We start from the raw sequence: 14,913 nt of genomic DNA, 5'->3' as shown, positions 1-14,913 counted from the left end.
GCAAAAGTAATAAAACTCGAGTTTTCCGTTCAAATTTCGTTTTGTGCAAGTTTTCTGGTTATCAAAAATTAACTTATAACCCAAAAACTTGGGGGTGCTAGCTATGGTAAGGAAACTCTCAAAATAACACGCTCCACCAAAAAACGAAAGACGCCTACATGGCGCTGTTGTCAATGGTGCCCACAAGAAGAGTAGTAGTATCTATTTGTGTACATTTGATTTAATATAGTCTCATGAAGACTCTTGCTTGTAATTGCTTATTCATTAATAAAAAGTTGAAACGTTCATTCAATCTTCCTTGTCTGAAGCTTTATGATAAAACCTTAGTCTTTTAGTCCATAAACAAACTAAACAACTTACGAAGAGACAAATGTAGATTTGCATGAACAAACTCTGCGTAGTTTGCTTAAAACGATATATTCGCAATCTTAGGGTCAAAGGACTATTGACCTCAGTACGATTGTTAGGAGAATCTATGATGTCTGGTTATGAGGCATTGAGAGTTGGAGACTCTATATTTCTTCTAGGTATCTTCCGAAGGTACTGAATTGACCAGTGCACTTCTAGAGACAAGATAAGAACAAACCATTTAACCTCTTATGTCTCGAAGTCACTATGTATGAATTGCATCATGCTTACCTTAATCCTGAAATGAGACATGCCATTTCACACCTTAGTATTCTCATTTGAGAAAGTCAGAGTTCGGACTCACTATGTGATTCCGAACAGGGCCTATTGGTGAAGTACTAAGTTGTGAGAATGTCATGAGTAACTTTGTGAAGTTCTCATAGATATGGAATTCATGTACAAGATTGCTGAAATGCAATGTATGTCACCTCATGCTTTGTTCCTTGGAGTGTGAATAAATGAACTGGCCAGTGTCCAAATTGAGTCCTGACTCTTTTGGATGAAACAATGTGACTTGTTAGCTCCTCGTCAATACATTGTTTCTAACTTATTCACAAGCGACAAAGGAGTTGAGGAAATAACAGCTAGAAGGGTAAAATGGTAATTTAGTAAATCCCGACTAGCTGATGACATTCATGAAGGGGTAAACATAGATAATATTCAGTGGATCCGCTCATCATAATTAGGTCGAATTCTTGAGTAGAAAATAAATTCATTTGAACCGAGAGATTTTCAGTGTCAGCTCTTTAGTGGAGTCAGTTGGCATTAAGCTAAACTTGGAAAAGGTTTGTGAACTTTTGAGTCCAAGTGTTTAGCTCAAGCTTTGTTCATTTGGGTCCATGAGGTCACTGTCACCAATCACATCGATAGGAATAGTTAAACTGGAAGCTAAGTCAAAACGAGAACGAAAATAGTCAAAAGGGTTTTTTTGTCTTTTGAGACAAATGATGAAATGAATGTCAATAAATTTTTTGACAAGTTCATTTGATGACTTAATGTCACTCGGCCATGACTTGATCATTGGGCCTCGTGAATTAATTTCATTTCATAAGAGCTTTATTGAAAATTCTTAATGGGCCTTTTTCATGTTCTCATGAATAAATGAAGAAGCTTCTAGAAGCTCCTTCTAGAGACATGTTGGGCGCCTACCCTATAGAGAAATAGGAGAGTTTATTTTGTGCATAAATGTATTTAGATACTTGCCAAAAGAAAAAGAGGAAACAAATTTGCATAAGGATGCATAAGGGAATCGGCCAAGTTGAGAAAAAGGCAAGCCATTAACAAAATTGGAAACAAATCAAGGCTTCTAGAAGCCCTTGTTTGGCCGAGTGTCTCAAAAGGGAAAAGAGGAAATTGGCTCATGAATATGTGATATTCTATAGAAGAGGAAACTACCTTATTGAAGGTGAGACCTCTCCTATAAATAGGAGCCTCATTTCGTCACATTTCATTCATCCAAGTTTAAGAGATTTGAGAGACTCTCTCTCTATAACTTTGGCCGAAACTCCTCTCTCTCTCTCTCTCTAGTTTATTTTCGATTTTTCTTGTTTTGGAACCTAGGTCCTCACTCGACCTAGTGTTTAGCTCTGTGACTTCAAGACTTGTTCTTAAGTCGTAGTGTTTAAAAGTGCCCACTCACTAATTCCTTTATTTCGAGTGATTTAGTGATAGAAACTTTCGTGGTTGCTCGAGGTGCCGAGGAAAGGAAGAGAGACGTGCTGCGAGGGGAGACGAGCGTTGCAACTTTCTAAGAACTTCTCAAAGATCAAGCTTCAAGAAAGGTTAGTAAACTTCTTAGCTCATATTAGTTTTTAATTACATGTACTTGCACTTGTCTAGGTTAGTAAAAACCGTTTTTACTTGTAAAAGAAAATTTTTAAAATTCCCCCGCTTCCCGAAGCGTTAATTATTTTCTTAAACCCTAGATCGATTCCAACAAATGGTATCAGAGCTATGGTCAAAGATTAGCATGTACATGTTTTTTAAAATTATGAGCTTGAAAATCGTTTTCGAAAGTTTACTAATTTTGTGACAAGTTAGAATTGTTATCTTAGATTTTTTTTAATTTATTGCTCATGCCTTTAAATTAAAAATCATGTTGTTTTTCTATAAGTTTGGGATGTTTTTAAAACACATTAGAATCAGTTCTAAAAGTTTTTAATTTTTTTTAAAGGTTTGAGAAATTTCGAGTAAAATTTTGTGACTAGTTTTGTTATCTTGCTAGTTTCTTATTTTTACTTGAATCGTTTTATGCTTGTTATTATTTCTTTTATGCCTTGTTATTAGCTTGCTAATAAAACACAAATAAAAGCTTTAACAACCTTCATAAAACGTTCCGTTACACTCGATTCTTTTTCGCACCTAAAAAGGACCAAGCTTTAATTATTTCTTTTTCTTCGAGCTGGAGTAAACCCGCATTAAAAGTGTCATAACTCTCTGCTCAAAAATCTAAATTTAATTATTCTTCAATCAAATTAAAGCTCTATCTGTCCTCTGTCCAATGCCACCGGTTTCGGCTGAAAAGGACATCGGAGCCGCCAGATATGGCGATTTTACTCCGAGGTGCGCGGCTGTTCCGATACTCCAGTTTTTTAGAATTCCGGATTTTCAAACCCCACTACCATGAGTTATAGAACTCTAATGAGAAAATTTTCTTGAGCAAAAATGTTTTTCATATGATTATAAACATGATGTGTAAGATTAAAATGTTTTGGTTTTTTGAAAGTTTAATTGAAATTGAGTTGTTACAAAACTAGTTTGAATTTTGAAAAACTGTTTTCACTTTCAAACTTGAAAATATTTTGTCATCCAAATCAAATAAGTTTTCAAAATGTTTTCAAAACTATATCTATATCACATATGTTCAAAATCTATATGCTCTTGAAAATTTGAGTGGGAGGTCTCCTTGTAGACAAGCCGAAAAATAAAAAGATGTGTAATCTCAAACTTTCAAGTGTTCGAGTGAGTTGAAGTTCACACTTCCCTCATGCACTTTCCCGAAATAGAAAATAGGAAAAGATCGAGTATGTACCTTGTGCCTTTATGCACTAATACTACTCTGAACATGTCGATCTAGGATTCTCTTCTAGTTGTCCGCTCTGTCGCTCTCTAACTAGGAAATTTGTTTCCGAACTTATAAGAGTCGATGAACCAACTCCAAAAACTAAGTGGGAGAGTTATACTTGTTGTTTGTAACCCGCGATCCCCAACACTATTGAAAGAAGCAATTTACGTGGGACTAAGAGCCGCTCTTGCGACCCTCACTTAAATGGGAGTACTCCAAGGCGTTATTGCTTCGATCATTGCTCAATGAGCTACGTCCGAGAGTGAGACGATGATGGCAAGGCCTCCCCTTGGGGGATTGTTTTTCAAAGTTGACCTTTTTGACTAAGTGGTTGGTTGCACACTTAGGCTCAATCCCTAGTAATCCTCCCTTGAGGCTCTGCGAAAGGATGTGAGTGATCAAACCAATTTAAAAGGTGGCTAGTCAAAATAGATGTATTGACATCTTGGCTTAGCATTAATGATGTGTCATTTACTTATAAAAGAAGATTTTTTGCGGCCTTCTCTTGAGGGAGTAAATTATCGTTTGGTGTATAACACCTTTGGATTTTATAAAAGTCTTAATAAAACTTAAATCCTAAACCAAAGACTAATCATAAACTTGTTTCAAGTTTTATAGGCAATATGTCTCTCAACCCTCTCTCAACCATTCTTTCCTCGAATAAACTCGAAGGCGACAATTACGTCGACTGGAAACGTAACCTCGACATAGTCCTTACTGTCGACAAGCACAAATGGATTCTCACCACCCCCTGTCCTCAAACGAATGATGATTCGACGCAAGAGGAGAAAGACGCCCTGGCGGCCTGGCTTCGATCCGATGAGATTGCGAGATGCTATATTTTGGCATCGATGAACAATGTGTTGCAACAACAACATCGTGATTACGAAACTGCCACCGATATGCTCTACAATCTCCATGAGATGTTTGGAGGGCAAGGACGTCAAGCTAGGCAACAAGCGGTCCGACAATTCATGAACTGTCGTATGAAGGCTGGAACTCCCGTTAGAGATCATATGATGCTGATCATTAGTTATCTCAACGAGATGGAGATCCTTGGATCTGAGATTGATGGGGAGAATAAAATAGATATGATCTTGGAAACTCTCCCCGAAACCTTTGATACCTTCAAGTTGAATTATTCCATGAACAAGCTAGAGTACACTGTTACCGAGCTCATGAAGGAACTTCAAACCGCTGAGGCACACACTAAGAAAAAGAGGGCTCAAGGAGAAGTACATGCTACTGCCTCCACCTCTGGATCTTAGAAGAGACCTCGCAATGCCGAGAAGAAGAACCAACCTAAGGTTCAAACGAAGAAGAAAGCGCCAAAGGCTCCGAAGGTGGACAAGTCTAAAGACAAGTGCCACCACTGCAATGAGCCTGGTCACTGGCGTAGGAACTGTCCTGCCTACCTCAAAACCAAAGTAAAAGGTATTGTACTTGTTACTGAAGCTTGTTTAGTAGCTGATAATGTATCATCGTGGATTATTGACTCCGCTGCTACTAACCATATTTGCTGCTCTTTGACTGGTTTTAGGAAAAGCAAAAGCTTAGAGGATGGCGACTTCTGCTTCAAATGGGGTGATGGGAGCGTAGTGTCTGCGAAGGCTGTGGGATCCGTGACGCTATCTTTTGAAGATCGAACTTTAAATTTGAATAATGTTTATTATGTTCCTTCCTTTGGGAAAAACCTAATATCTGTTGCTCAACTTTTCGAGCAAGATTATTATTTAAAGTTTATAAAGAATGGAATTCGTATTTCTTTTTCTAATTCTTTTGTCACTGATGCATGTATGAAGAATGGTCTTTTTTACATCTATCCCACTCAACCTTCTCTTTTAGACACCGAAATAGATACCGATCTAATTAGGGAGCCAAAGAGGATCAAACTTTCTGAATCCTCCGATCTAACAAAATCAACATACCTCTGGCACTTGAGACTTGGTCATATCAGTCTAGATAGGATTAAGAGACTTGTGAGGGACGGTCCAATCCAAGACTCTGCAATAGGTTCACTACGTACTTGTGAATCCTGCATAGAAGGAAAAATGACTAAGCGACCTTTCTCCGATAAGGGTCGAAGAGCCACTGAGTTGCTGGAACTAGTACATTATGATGTATGTGGTCCGCTCAACCAACAGGCACGTGGAGGATACGAATACTTCGTTACTTTCACCGATGATTACTCACGATATGGGTTTGTCTATTTGCTCAAACACAAATCCGAGACCTTTAACGTATTTAAGGTCTTTAGGGCTTTAGTGGAAAAGCTAACTGGCAAAGTGATCAAAACCCTTCGATCTGATCGAGGTGGTGAGTATATGTCTGGAGAGTTCGATGACTTTCTTAAAGAAGAAGGTATTGCTTCTCAGCTTACCGCACCTGGCACGCCTCAACAAAACGGAGTGTCAGAGAGAAGAAACCGAACTCTTATGGAGATGGTTAGATCAATGATGAGTTACTCATCACTCCCTCTTTCCTTTTGGGGATATGCCCTTGAAACAGCCGCCTATATTCTGAACCAAGTTCCGTCCAAAACGGTTCCTGGTACTCCTTATGAACGATGGACTGGCCCTAAAGTGAATCTTGGCCGCATCCGAATTTAGGGTTGCCCTGCACACGTGCTGAGGCAAAAGACTAGCAAGTTGGCTAGTAGGTCAGAATTGTGCCTGTTTGTGGGATATCCAAAGGAAACCAAAGGTTTTACTTTCTATAGTCCCGAGGACGATAAGACTTTCGTTAGCACGAATGCTCGTTTCCTTGAGGAGGAATTTATGAAAGATGCAAAACCTAGAAGCAAAATTGTGCTTGAAGAAAAGTTGGGTGAGGAAGCTTCTACCTCATCTGTAAGAACTGTTCTTACCCCAACTAAAACACAACCTAACTCATCAGAATCTCGTCAAGTAGTACTTAGACGTAGTGGGAGGGCTACTCAAAAGCCTGACAGGTACATGTCTTATGGAGACTCTCTTGTAGCCGTCTCCGACATGGATGACCCTGTTTCCTATAGCCAAGCGATGGCTTGTTCTGAATCAAACCTTTGACTTGACGCCATGATAGTTGAAATGCACTCGATGTATGTCAACAAAGTCTGGAAACTTGTAGACCTTCCTGAAGGGATTAAACCCGTAGGGTGTAAGTGGATATACAAGAAGAAAAGGGGTCCTGATGGGAACGTCGAGACGTTCAAAGCACGACTTGTGGCGAAGGGTTATACCCCACAAGAAGGGATTGACTATGAAGAAACCTTCTCGCCAGTCGCGATGCTTAAATCCATCTGCATACTCCTATCCATAGCTGCAGCTCTCGACTATGAGATCTGGCAAATGGATGTCAAGACAACCTTTCTAAATGGCAATCTTGACGAGCGCATTTACATGGCTCAACCAGACGGTTTCGTGGAAGAAGGTCAAGAGACCAAGGTTTGTGAGTTGCTTAAGTCCATTTATGGATTAAAGCAAGCATCTAGGTCATGGAATATTAGATTCGATGAAACTGTAAAGAGCTTTGGCTTTGAACAGTCAATAGATGAGCCTTGTGTTTACAAGTTAATACACGAAGGCAAAGTTGTGTTTCTGGTACTATATGTCGATGATATACTACTCATTGGTAATGACGCGAGTAAGTTATCTGAGGTTAAGGTCTGGCTGGCAAAGCAATTCGATATGAAGGATCTAAGAGAAGCTGCGTACATTCTGGGGATCCAAATCTTTCGAGATAGGAAAAACCGGACCCTGTCGCTCTCTCAAGCATCTTATATTGATAAGGTGATGGATCGCTTCTCGATGCAAGACTCCAAGAAGGGTCAAACACCCTTTAGGCATGGAGTTTCACTCTCTAAGGACCAGTCTCCCAAGACTACACAAGAGATTGAAGACATGAGGAAGATTCCTTACGCCTCTGCCGTAGGAAGCCTCATGTATGCTATGCTTTGCACTAGACCTGATATATGTTTCGCCGTTGGCGTAGTTAGCCGTTTCCAATCCAACCCTGGACCCGAGCACTGGATTGCTGTTAAGCATGTTCTTAAGTATCTTCGAAGAACTAGGAACTTGATGCTTACATACTCAGGTACTGACCTGATTATGACGGGATATACCGACTCCGATTTTCAAGCGGAAAAGGATTCCAAGAAATCCACTTCGGGATCTGTGTTCATCCTTAATGGTGGAGCTGTTGTGTGGAGGAGTATTAAGCAATCTTGCATTGCTGACTCCACAATGGAAGCAGAATATGTGGCTGCTTGTGAAGCATCCAAAGAGGCTGTATGGCTTAAAAAATTCCTTAAGTATTTGGAAGTTGTTCCAAACGTCGACGAGCCCATGACCCTTTATTGTGATAATAGTGGGGCTGTCGCTAACTCAAAGGAACCTCGAAGCCATAAGCGCTCTAAGCATATTGAGAGGAAATACCATTTGATTCGAGAGATCGCGCAACGCGGAGACGAGGAGGTGAAGTAGATCTCTGGCAGATCCATTCACCAAGGCCCTAGCGAACATGGTCTTCGACCAACTTCGAGAGGGATTAGGCATGTAGGACTACTCACATCTTCTTTGAGTCAAGTGGGAGTTTGTTGTCAATGGTGCCCACAAGAAGAGTAGTAGTGTTTATTTGTGTACATTTGATGTAATATAGTCTCATGAAGACTCTTGCTTGTAATTGCTTATTCATTAATAAAAAGTTGAAACGTTCATTCAATCTTCCTTGTCTGAAGCTTTATGATAAAACCTTAGTCTTTTAGTCCATAAACAAACTAAACAACTTACGAAGAGACAAATGTAGATTTGCATGAACAAACTCTTCGTAGTTTGCTTAAAACGATATATTCACAATCTTAGGGTCAAAGGACTATTGACCTCAGTACGATTGTTAGGAGAATCTATGATGTCTGGTTATGAGGCATTGAGAGTTGGAGACTCTATAGTTCTTCTAGGTATCTTTCGAAGGTACTGAATTGACCAGTGCACTTCTAGAGACAAGATAAGAACAAACCATTTAACCTCTTATGTCTCGAAGTCACTATGTATGAATTGCATCATGCTTACCTTAATCCTGAAATGAGACATGCCATTTCACACCTTAGTATTCTCGTTTGAGAAAGTCAGAGTTCGGACTCACTATGTGATTCCGAACAGGGCCTATTGGTGAAGTACTAAGTTGTGAGAATGTCATGAGTAACTTTGTGAAGTTCTCATAGATATGGAATTCATGTACAAGATTGCTGAAATGCAATGTATGTCACCTCATGCTTTGTTCCTTGGAGTGTGAATAAATGAACTTGCCAGTGTCCAAATTGAGTCCTGACTCTTTTGGATGAAACAATGTGACTTGTTAGCTCCTCGTCAATACATTGTTTCTAACTTATTCACAAGCGACAAAGGAGTTGAGGAAATAACAGCTAGAAGGGTAAAATGGTAATTTAGTAAATCCCGACTAGCTAATGACATTCATGATGGGTAAACATAGATAATATTCAGTGGATCCGCTCATCATAATTAGGTCGAATTCTTGAGTAGAAAATAAATTCATTTGAACCGAGAGATTTTCAGTGTCAGCTCTTTAGTGGAGTCAGTTGGCATTAAGCTAAACTTGGAAAAGGTTTGTGAACTTTTGAGTCCAAGTGTTTAGCTCAAGCTTTGTTCATTTGGGTCCATGAGGTCACTGTCACCAATCACATCGATAGGAATAGTTAAACTGGAAGCTAAGTCAAAACGAGAACGAAAATAGTCAAAAGGGTTTTTTTTGTCTTTTGAGACAAAGGATAAAATGAATGTCAATAAATTTTTTGACAAGTTCATTTGATGACTTAATGTCACTCGGCCATGCCTTGATCATTGGGCCTCGTCAATTAATTTCATTTCATAAGAGCTTTATTGAAAATTCTTAATGGGCCTTTTTCATGTTCTCATGAATAAATGAAGAAGCTTCTAGAAGCTCCTTCTAGAGACATGTTGGGCGCCTACCCTATAGAGAAATAGGAGAGTTTATTTTGTGCATAAATGTATTTAGATACTTGTCAAAAGAAAAAGAGGAAACAAATTTGCATAAGGAGAGGGCACGACTCAACATTGAGCGAAGAACAGAGCAATATGCGCAGCAAGCCAACAAGGGCCGCAAGAGAGTGATTTTCGAACCTGGTGATTGGGTCTGGTTACATATGCGCAAGGAGCGTTTTCCAGAGCAACGCAAGTCCAAACTACAGCCGCGTGGCGATGGACCTTTTCAAGTTATTCGCAGGATCAACGATAATGCCTACAAATTGGATCTTCCAGGTGAGTATAATGTTAGTGCTACATTCAATGTGACTGACTTGTCTCCTTTTGATGCAGATCATGATTTGAGGGCAAATCCTTTTCAAGACGAGGGGAATGATGAGGACATGCCCCAAAAGGAGCCGCAAGCAAAATACCAAGTGCCGGAAGGACCCGTGACGAGAGCTCGAGCGAGGTGATTCAAGGAGGAGCTTAACAATCTGATCATCAAGCTCCAAGATGAGGAAGGGGACGAGCTCGCAAAGGAGAGAATTCAAGGAATCCAAGAAACACCAATGAAGAACGTTATTTGGGCTGAATTGAATTAGTCGGACTATTACTATTTTTCTATTTTCAGTTTATGATATTTGGGCCAAGACATGTTATTTAAAAGCCCGTATGGTTTGTATTGGGCTGGTCCTTTGTTTTTATGTTTATTATTGCTTAAATAAGGCTAAATGGGCTGATTAGGTTATGGGGCCCATGGAGCTACGAATTTGACCTATGTAAACTCTATAAATTAAGCCTTTAGGCTGAATGGAAAAAGACACAATTTGAATTTCGAGTTAAACACTTCCTGTGAGGATTTCATTCTCTCTTTGGTTCGTTTAGAACTATTCGAGTCTCTTACAAAGCGGTGCGTGTAGGAGTTCGAGCCCGACTCATCAGACGGCCATTCACATCCGTCCGTGGCGTCATTCGATCCACCATCGTTCCTAAATTGTAGACGATCCGTCGCTGTGCTATTGGGCTATCGGGTCTCGGAGCTTAGTCGGCCGAGGTTCGTATCAAGTGGTATCAGAGCTAGTCTCTACTTTTAGGTCTGCTTATCCTTTGTTTCGTTTTCTTTGTTTTCTTTTCTTCGTTTGTGTTGTTTTCATTCCGCGCGTACGTAGTTGTTGTGTTGAGTCTGTGTTTGTTATCTTCATATTAGGGTTGTATTCTTTTCGTGCTAAGTCTGTGTTCTTGAGCGTCAAAAAAAAAAAAAAAAGAAAGATCCGAAAAAAAAACAAGAAAAGAGAATCCGTGGAGTTCAATTCTTATTCAATGGAAATCAATTCTAATTTTCGCAGCCTATTTTAGGGGATCGATTTTATTCAGTTTCCAGATTTTATCATTTAATTTCGGAAATCTCATTGATTCCTAGTTTCCTGAAATCGGTTGTCATTTATTTGCTTTTATTTCCCGAATCCTTTCTCTTGCATTTCCTGTTTTGTGTGTTCACAATCAATTTCGACATTTCAGTTTCACTTAATTCAGGATTTCATTTAGTTTCCTTATTTCCAGAATCATTTGTCATTTAATTACCCATTTATTCGTTTCCTGTTTGTGTGTGTTCACAATTAATTTCGACTTTTCACATTTAATTTCGAATTAGCATTACCTCCCGGATATAAAAAAAAAACAAAAAAGAGAAAAAAAAAGAAAGAAAGAGGATCTGAAAAAAAAAAAAAATTTATTTTCCTGATAGATTCCTTGTGTGTTTTGGAGCGTTTTTAGGTATCCTACATCCTATCGAAAAAAAATTTTGTCGCCATTTGTCATTTTGGGTTGATTGTCGCACCTTGGGGGGGATTGTTTTTGGGACTTATATAAGACCTGGTTATAACTTTCCGTGGTGCCGTTTTATTGTCCGTGTCGTTTGGGTGTCGTTTGTGTCGTTTTGGTGTATCGTTTTCGAATTCCTTTCATCACCTTCCTGGTCTCTGAGTACTTCGGTACGAGCCTATAGAGAGTTTGAGTGAGTGGTAAAAGGCAGAGAGAGTATAACTATCGCCATTATCAAACACGAGCGCTGAGTGATATTATTTGAGTGTAAACACGTGAGGGAGAGTTTTGTGAGGTTTTTCTTTTGTTACTAACAATATCTTGCAGCAACCATGTCTAACAACGGCGACGCAGATGAGGGAATTCCAGACCGGAGGCTGATGATGCAAGCAATGATAGGAGAGATGAGAAGGATGATGAGGGAAGAGTTGGAGCCACTACGAGAACGTGTTGAGAGAGTGGAGGAAGGCCAACAAGCTCCCAACAGAGGAAGACGAAGACAGCCAAGGGAGGAGACAGAAGATGAGATGGAGAATGATTTTGAAGAGGAGGACTATAGGAGAGGAGGACGAAACGAGAGAAGGTTCGAAAGAAGACAAGGAGGAAGGGACAGAGAAGACGGAGGAATTGGTGGCATCAAGCAGAAGATTCCAACATTCCAAGGGAAAAGTGACCCGGACGCCTACTTTGAATGGGAGACCAAAGCCCAGTTTGTGTTCAATTGCTACAACTACACCGAACGCAAGAAGGTAATACTTGCTGCCGCTGAATTCACTGATTATGCTATTGTTTGGTGGGATCAGCTGGTGACGAGTAGGCAACGGGATGGAGAGGAGCCGATAGAGACTTGGGATGAGATGAAGGCCATCATGAGGAAGAGATTCGTGCCTCGCCACTATTACCGAGAGCTCTACCAGAAGCTTCAGCGCCTACGGCAAGGCACTCGCAGTGTTGAGGAGTACTACCGGGAAATGGAGGTTGCCATGATCCGAGCAAACATCGAGGAAGATCGCGAGTCTACCATGGCCAGATTTATCAACGGGCTGAACCCTGACATAGCGGACAAGGTGGAGTTGCAGCATTATGTCGAGATGGAGGATTTGGTTCACTTGGCCGTCAAGATTGAGAAGCAGCTCAAGACGAGGGGTAGCATGCGGGGAAACCGATTCTCAGAACAACCTGCATGGAAGAAGACCTTCAACCGAGACGAGAATAGCAGTTTCAAACCACGAGGGGACGTAGCCAAGCCAAGCACTTCCACGACCCCAACCACATCTAATCCTGGTCCCAGTGCTCAAAAGAAACCGGAGACGTCATTTCAGCGAAACCGTGATATCAAGTGCTTCAAGTGCCAGGGAGTAGGTCACTTCGCGAATCAATGCCCGAATAAGAGGAGCATGACGATTCTTCCGACCGGAGAGATGATTACCGACGATGAAGAGGAAGACCAAGAGGGAACCGGAGAAGAGTCAGACGAGGAAATTGAGGCACCAGCAGAGCTCGTGTTGGTCTCTCGACGAACTATGAACGGTCAGGTTGTACGAGATGATGAGGAGCAGCGTGAAAACATCTTTCACACCAGGTGCCATATTGGTGAGAAGGTGTTCAGTGTTATCGTCGATGGAGGGAGTTGTACGAACATAGCCAGCGTTGCTGTAGTGAAGAAGCTTGGACTTTCCACGACAAACCACCCTCGTCCTTACAAGCTTCAGTGGTTTAATGATGGTGAAGAGGTACGTGTCTACAAACAAGTCCTTATCAGTTTCCGGATTGGCAGCTATGAGGACTCGGTGCTTTGTGACGTAGCACCAATGGACGCGGGGCATATACTTTTGAGGCGGTCGTGGCAATTCGACCGGAGGGTGACTCATGACGGCTACACCAACAAGTACTGCCTCAGGCACAAGAATCGTACCATCACCCTTGCACCCCTTACTCCAAAGCAAGTTCATGAAGATCAACTGAGGATGCAACAAGAGAGGGAAAGGTTTAGGACCCTAGAGAAGGGAAAAGAACCAAGGGATGAGGTAAAAACATAGAGAAAAAAAGAGAGAGTCCCAGAGAGAAAACCCGAGAGGGAAGTGGGTCATGAAAAACAAAATTGGTGAGAGAAAACAAAACAACTTCTTTGCGGGAAAGAGTGATGTGAGGAAAGCCTTCTTTGCCAAACAGCCGATGATTTTACTTGTGTACAAGGAGGCTGCCTTATTCACTAACCAACATGGCGAGGTTCTACCTACTGCCATTGTTTCTCTTTTGCAGGAGTTCAAGGACGTTGTTGTTCGAGATATGCCAACAGGATTACCACCGATTCGGGGGATTGAGCACCAGATTGACCTTGTACCCGGAGCCTCGCTTCCAAACAGACCGGCCTACCGAACCAACCCTGAGGAAACGAAGGAGTTGCAATGGCAAGTCGAGGAACTTTTGTCAAAGGGGTACATTAGAGAGAGCACGAGCCCTTGCGCCGTACCAGTTCTATTGGTTCCAAAGAAGGATGGGTCCCAGAGGATGTGCGTGGATTGCCTAGCCATCAACAACATCACGGTCAGGTATCGATTTCCCATTCCTAGATTGGATGATATGCTAGACGAATTACATGGTGCGTGTGTTTTCTCTAAAATTGATTTAAAGAGTGGGTACCACCAAATTAGAATGAAAGAGGGGGATGAATGGAAAACCGCTTTTAAAACTAAACTTGGGTTGTATGAATGGTTAGTGATGCCTTTTGGTTTGACTAATGCACCTAGCACATTTATGCGACTTATGAATCATGTTTTGTGTTCGTTCATTGGTAAATTTGTGGTGGTATACTTTGATGATATTTTGATTTATAGCAAGACCCTGGATGATCATGTCTTACACTTGCGTGAGGTATTTATTGTACTCAAACGTGAACAGTTATTTGCTAACCTTGACAAGTGCACCTTTTGCACCGATCACGTTGTTTTCTTGGGTTTTGTTGTAAGTTCAAAAGGAGTGCAGGTAGATGAGGAAAAGGTGAAGGCTATTCAGGAGTGGCCGACGCCGACAAATGCAGCACAAGTACGAAGTTTTCATGGCTTAGCGAGCTTTTATAGGCGCTTTGTCAGAGATTTTAGCACGATCGCTGCCCCGCTCACGGAGGTGATGAAGAAAAATGTGGCGTTCGCATGGGGGCAAGCACAAGAGGAGGCGTTCACCGAAATCAAAGGGAAATTAGTCAACCCTCATTGTCTCGCATTACCTAACTTCGATAAACCATTCGAGGTCGAGTGTGATGCATCGGAGCAGTTCTCATGCAAGATCCACGGCCGATTGCGTTTTAGCGAAAAATTGAGTGGGGCCACCCTTAATTACCCCACTTACGACAAGGAGATGTACGCATTAATTCGAGCTTTAGAGACTTGGTAGCACTACCTTTTGCCAAGAGAGTTCGTGGTCCACACCGACCATGAGTCACTGAAGTACTTGAAGGGACAACAAAAGCTCAACAAACGGCATGCGCAATGGATGGAGTTCATCGAGCCGTTTCCATATGTCATCAAGTACAAACAAGGTAAGGAGACCGAGAGTATGTTTTACTTTCCACTTTAGATGCTAAACTGCTTGGTTTTGAACATATCAAAGAGTTGTATCCAAAAGACCGAGAGTTTAGTG

At 41.2% G+C, this 14,913-nt stretch overlaps 1 protein-coding gene across 1 annotated transcript; it reads left to right on the top strand.

Moving 5' to 3' along the window:
- Nucleotides 1–11,465: 11,465 nt before the first annotated feature.
- On the top strand, nucleotides 11,466–13,313 carry LOC149401488 (uncharacterized). Its single transcript, XM_089610743.1, has 2 exons — nucleotides 11,466–12,782; nucleotides 12,876–13,313. Exons 1-2 carry the CDS (start codon nucleotides 11,607–11,609, stop codon nucleotides 13,311–13,313), a joined length of 1,614 nt encoding a protein of 537 aa, XP_089466869.1. The 5' UTR covers nucleotides 11,466–11,606.
- Nucleotides 13,314–14,913: the final 1,600 nt, after the last annotated feature.

This window comes from Urtica dioica, chromosome 4 (genome assembly GCF_054948205.1).
Source record: "Urtica dioica subsp. dioica isolate 48M chromosome 4, U.dioica_male_clone48M_v1_H2, whole genome shotgun sequence".
In the NCBI taxonomy this organism is placed as follows: domain Eukaryota; kingdom Viridiplantae; phylum Streptophyta; class Magnoliopsida; order Rosales; family Urticaceae; genus Urtica; species Urtica dioica.
This window is presented reverse-complemented; position numbering and strand designations above follow the sequence as displayed.

Excerpts from the sequence above, each read along its gene's own strand:
- LOC149401488 (XM_089610743.1), top strand. The coding sequence starts at position 11,607 with ATGTCTAACAACGGCGACGCAGATGAGGGAATTCCAGACCGGAGGCTG. Across the intron at positions 12,783-12,875 it reads CACCAGCAGAGCTCGTGTTG|GTGTTCAGTGTTATCGTCGA; the intron begins GTCTCTCGACGA and ends ATTGGTGAGAAG.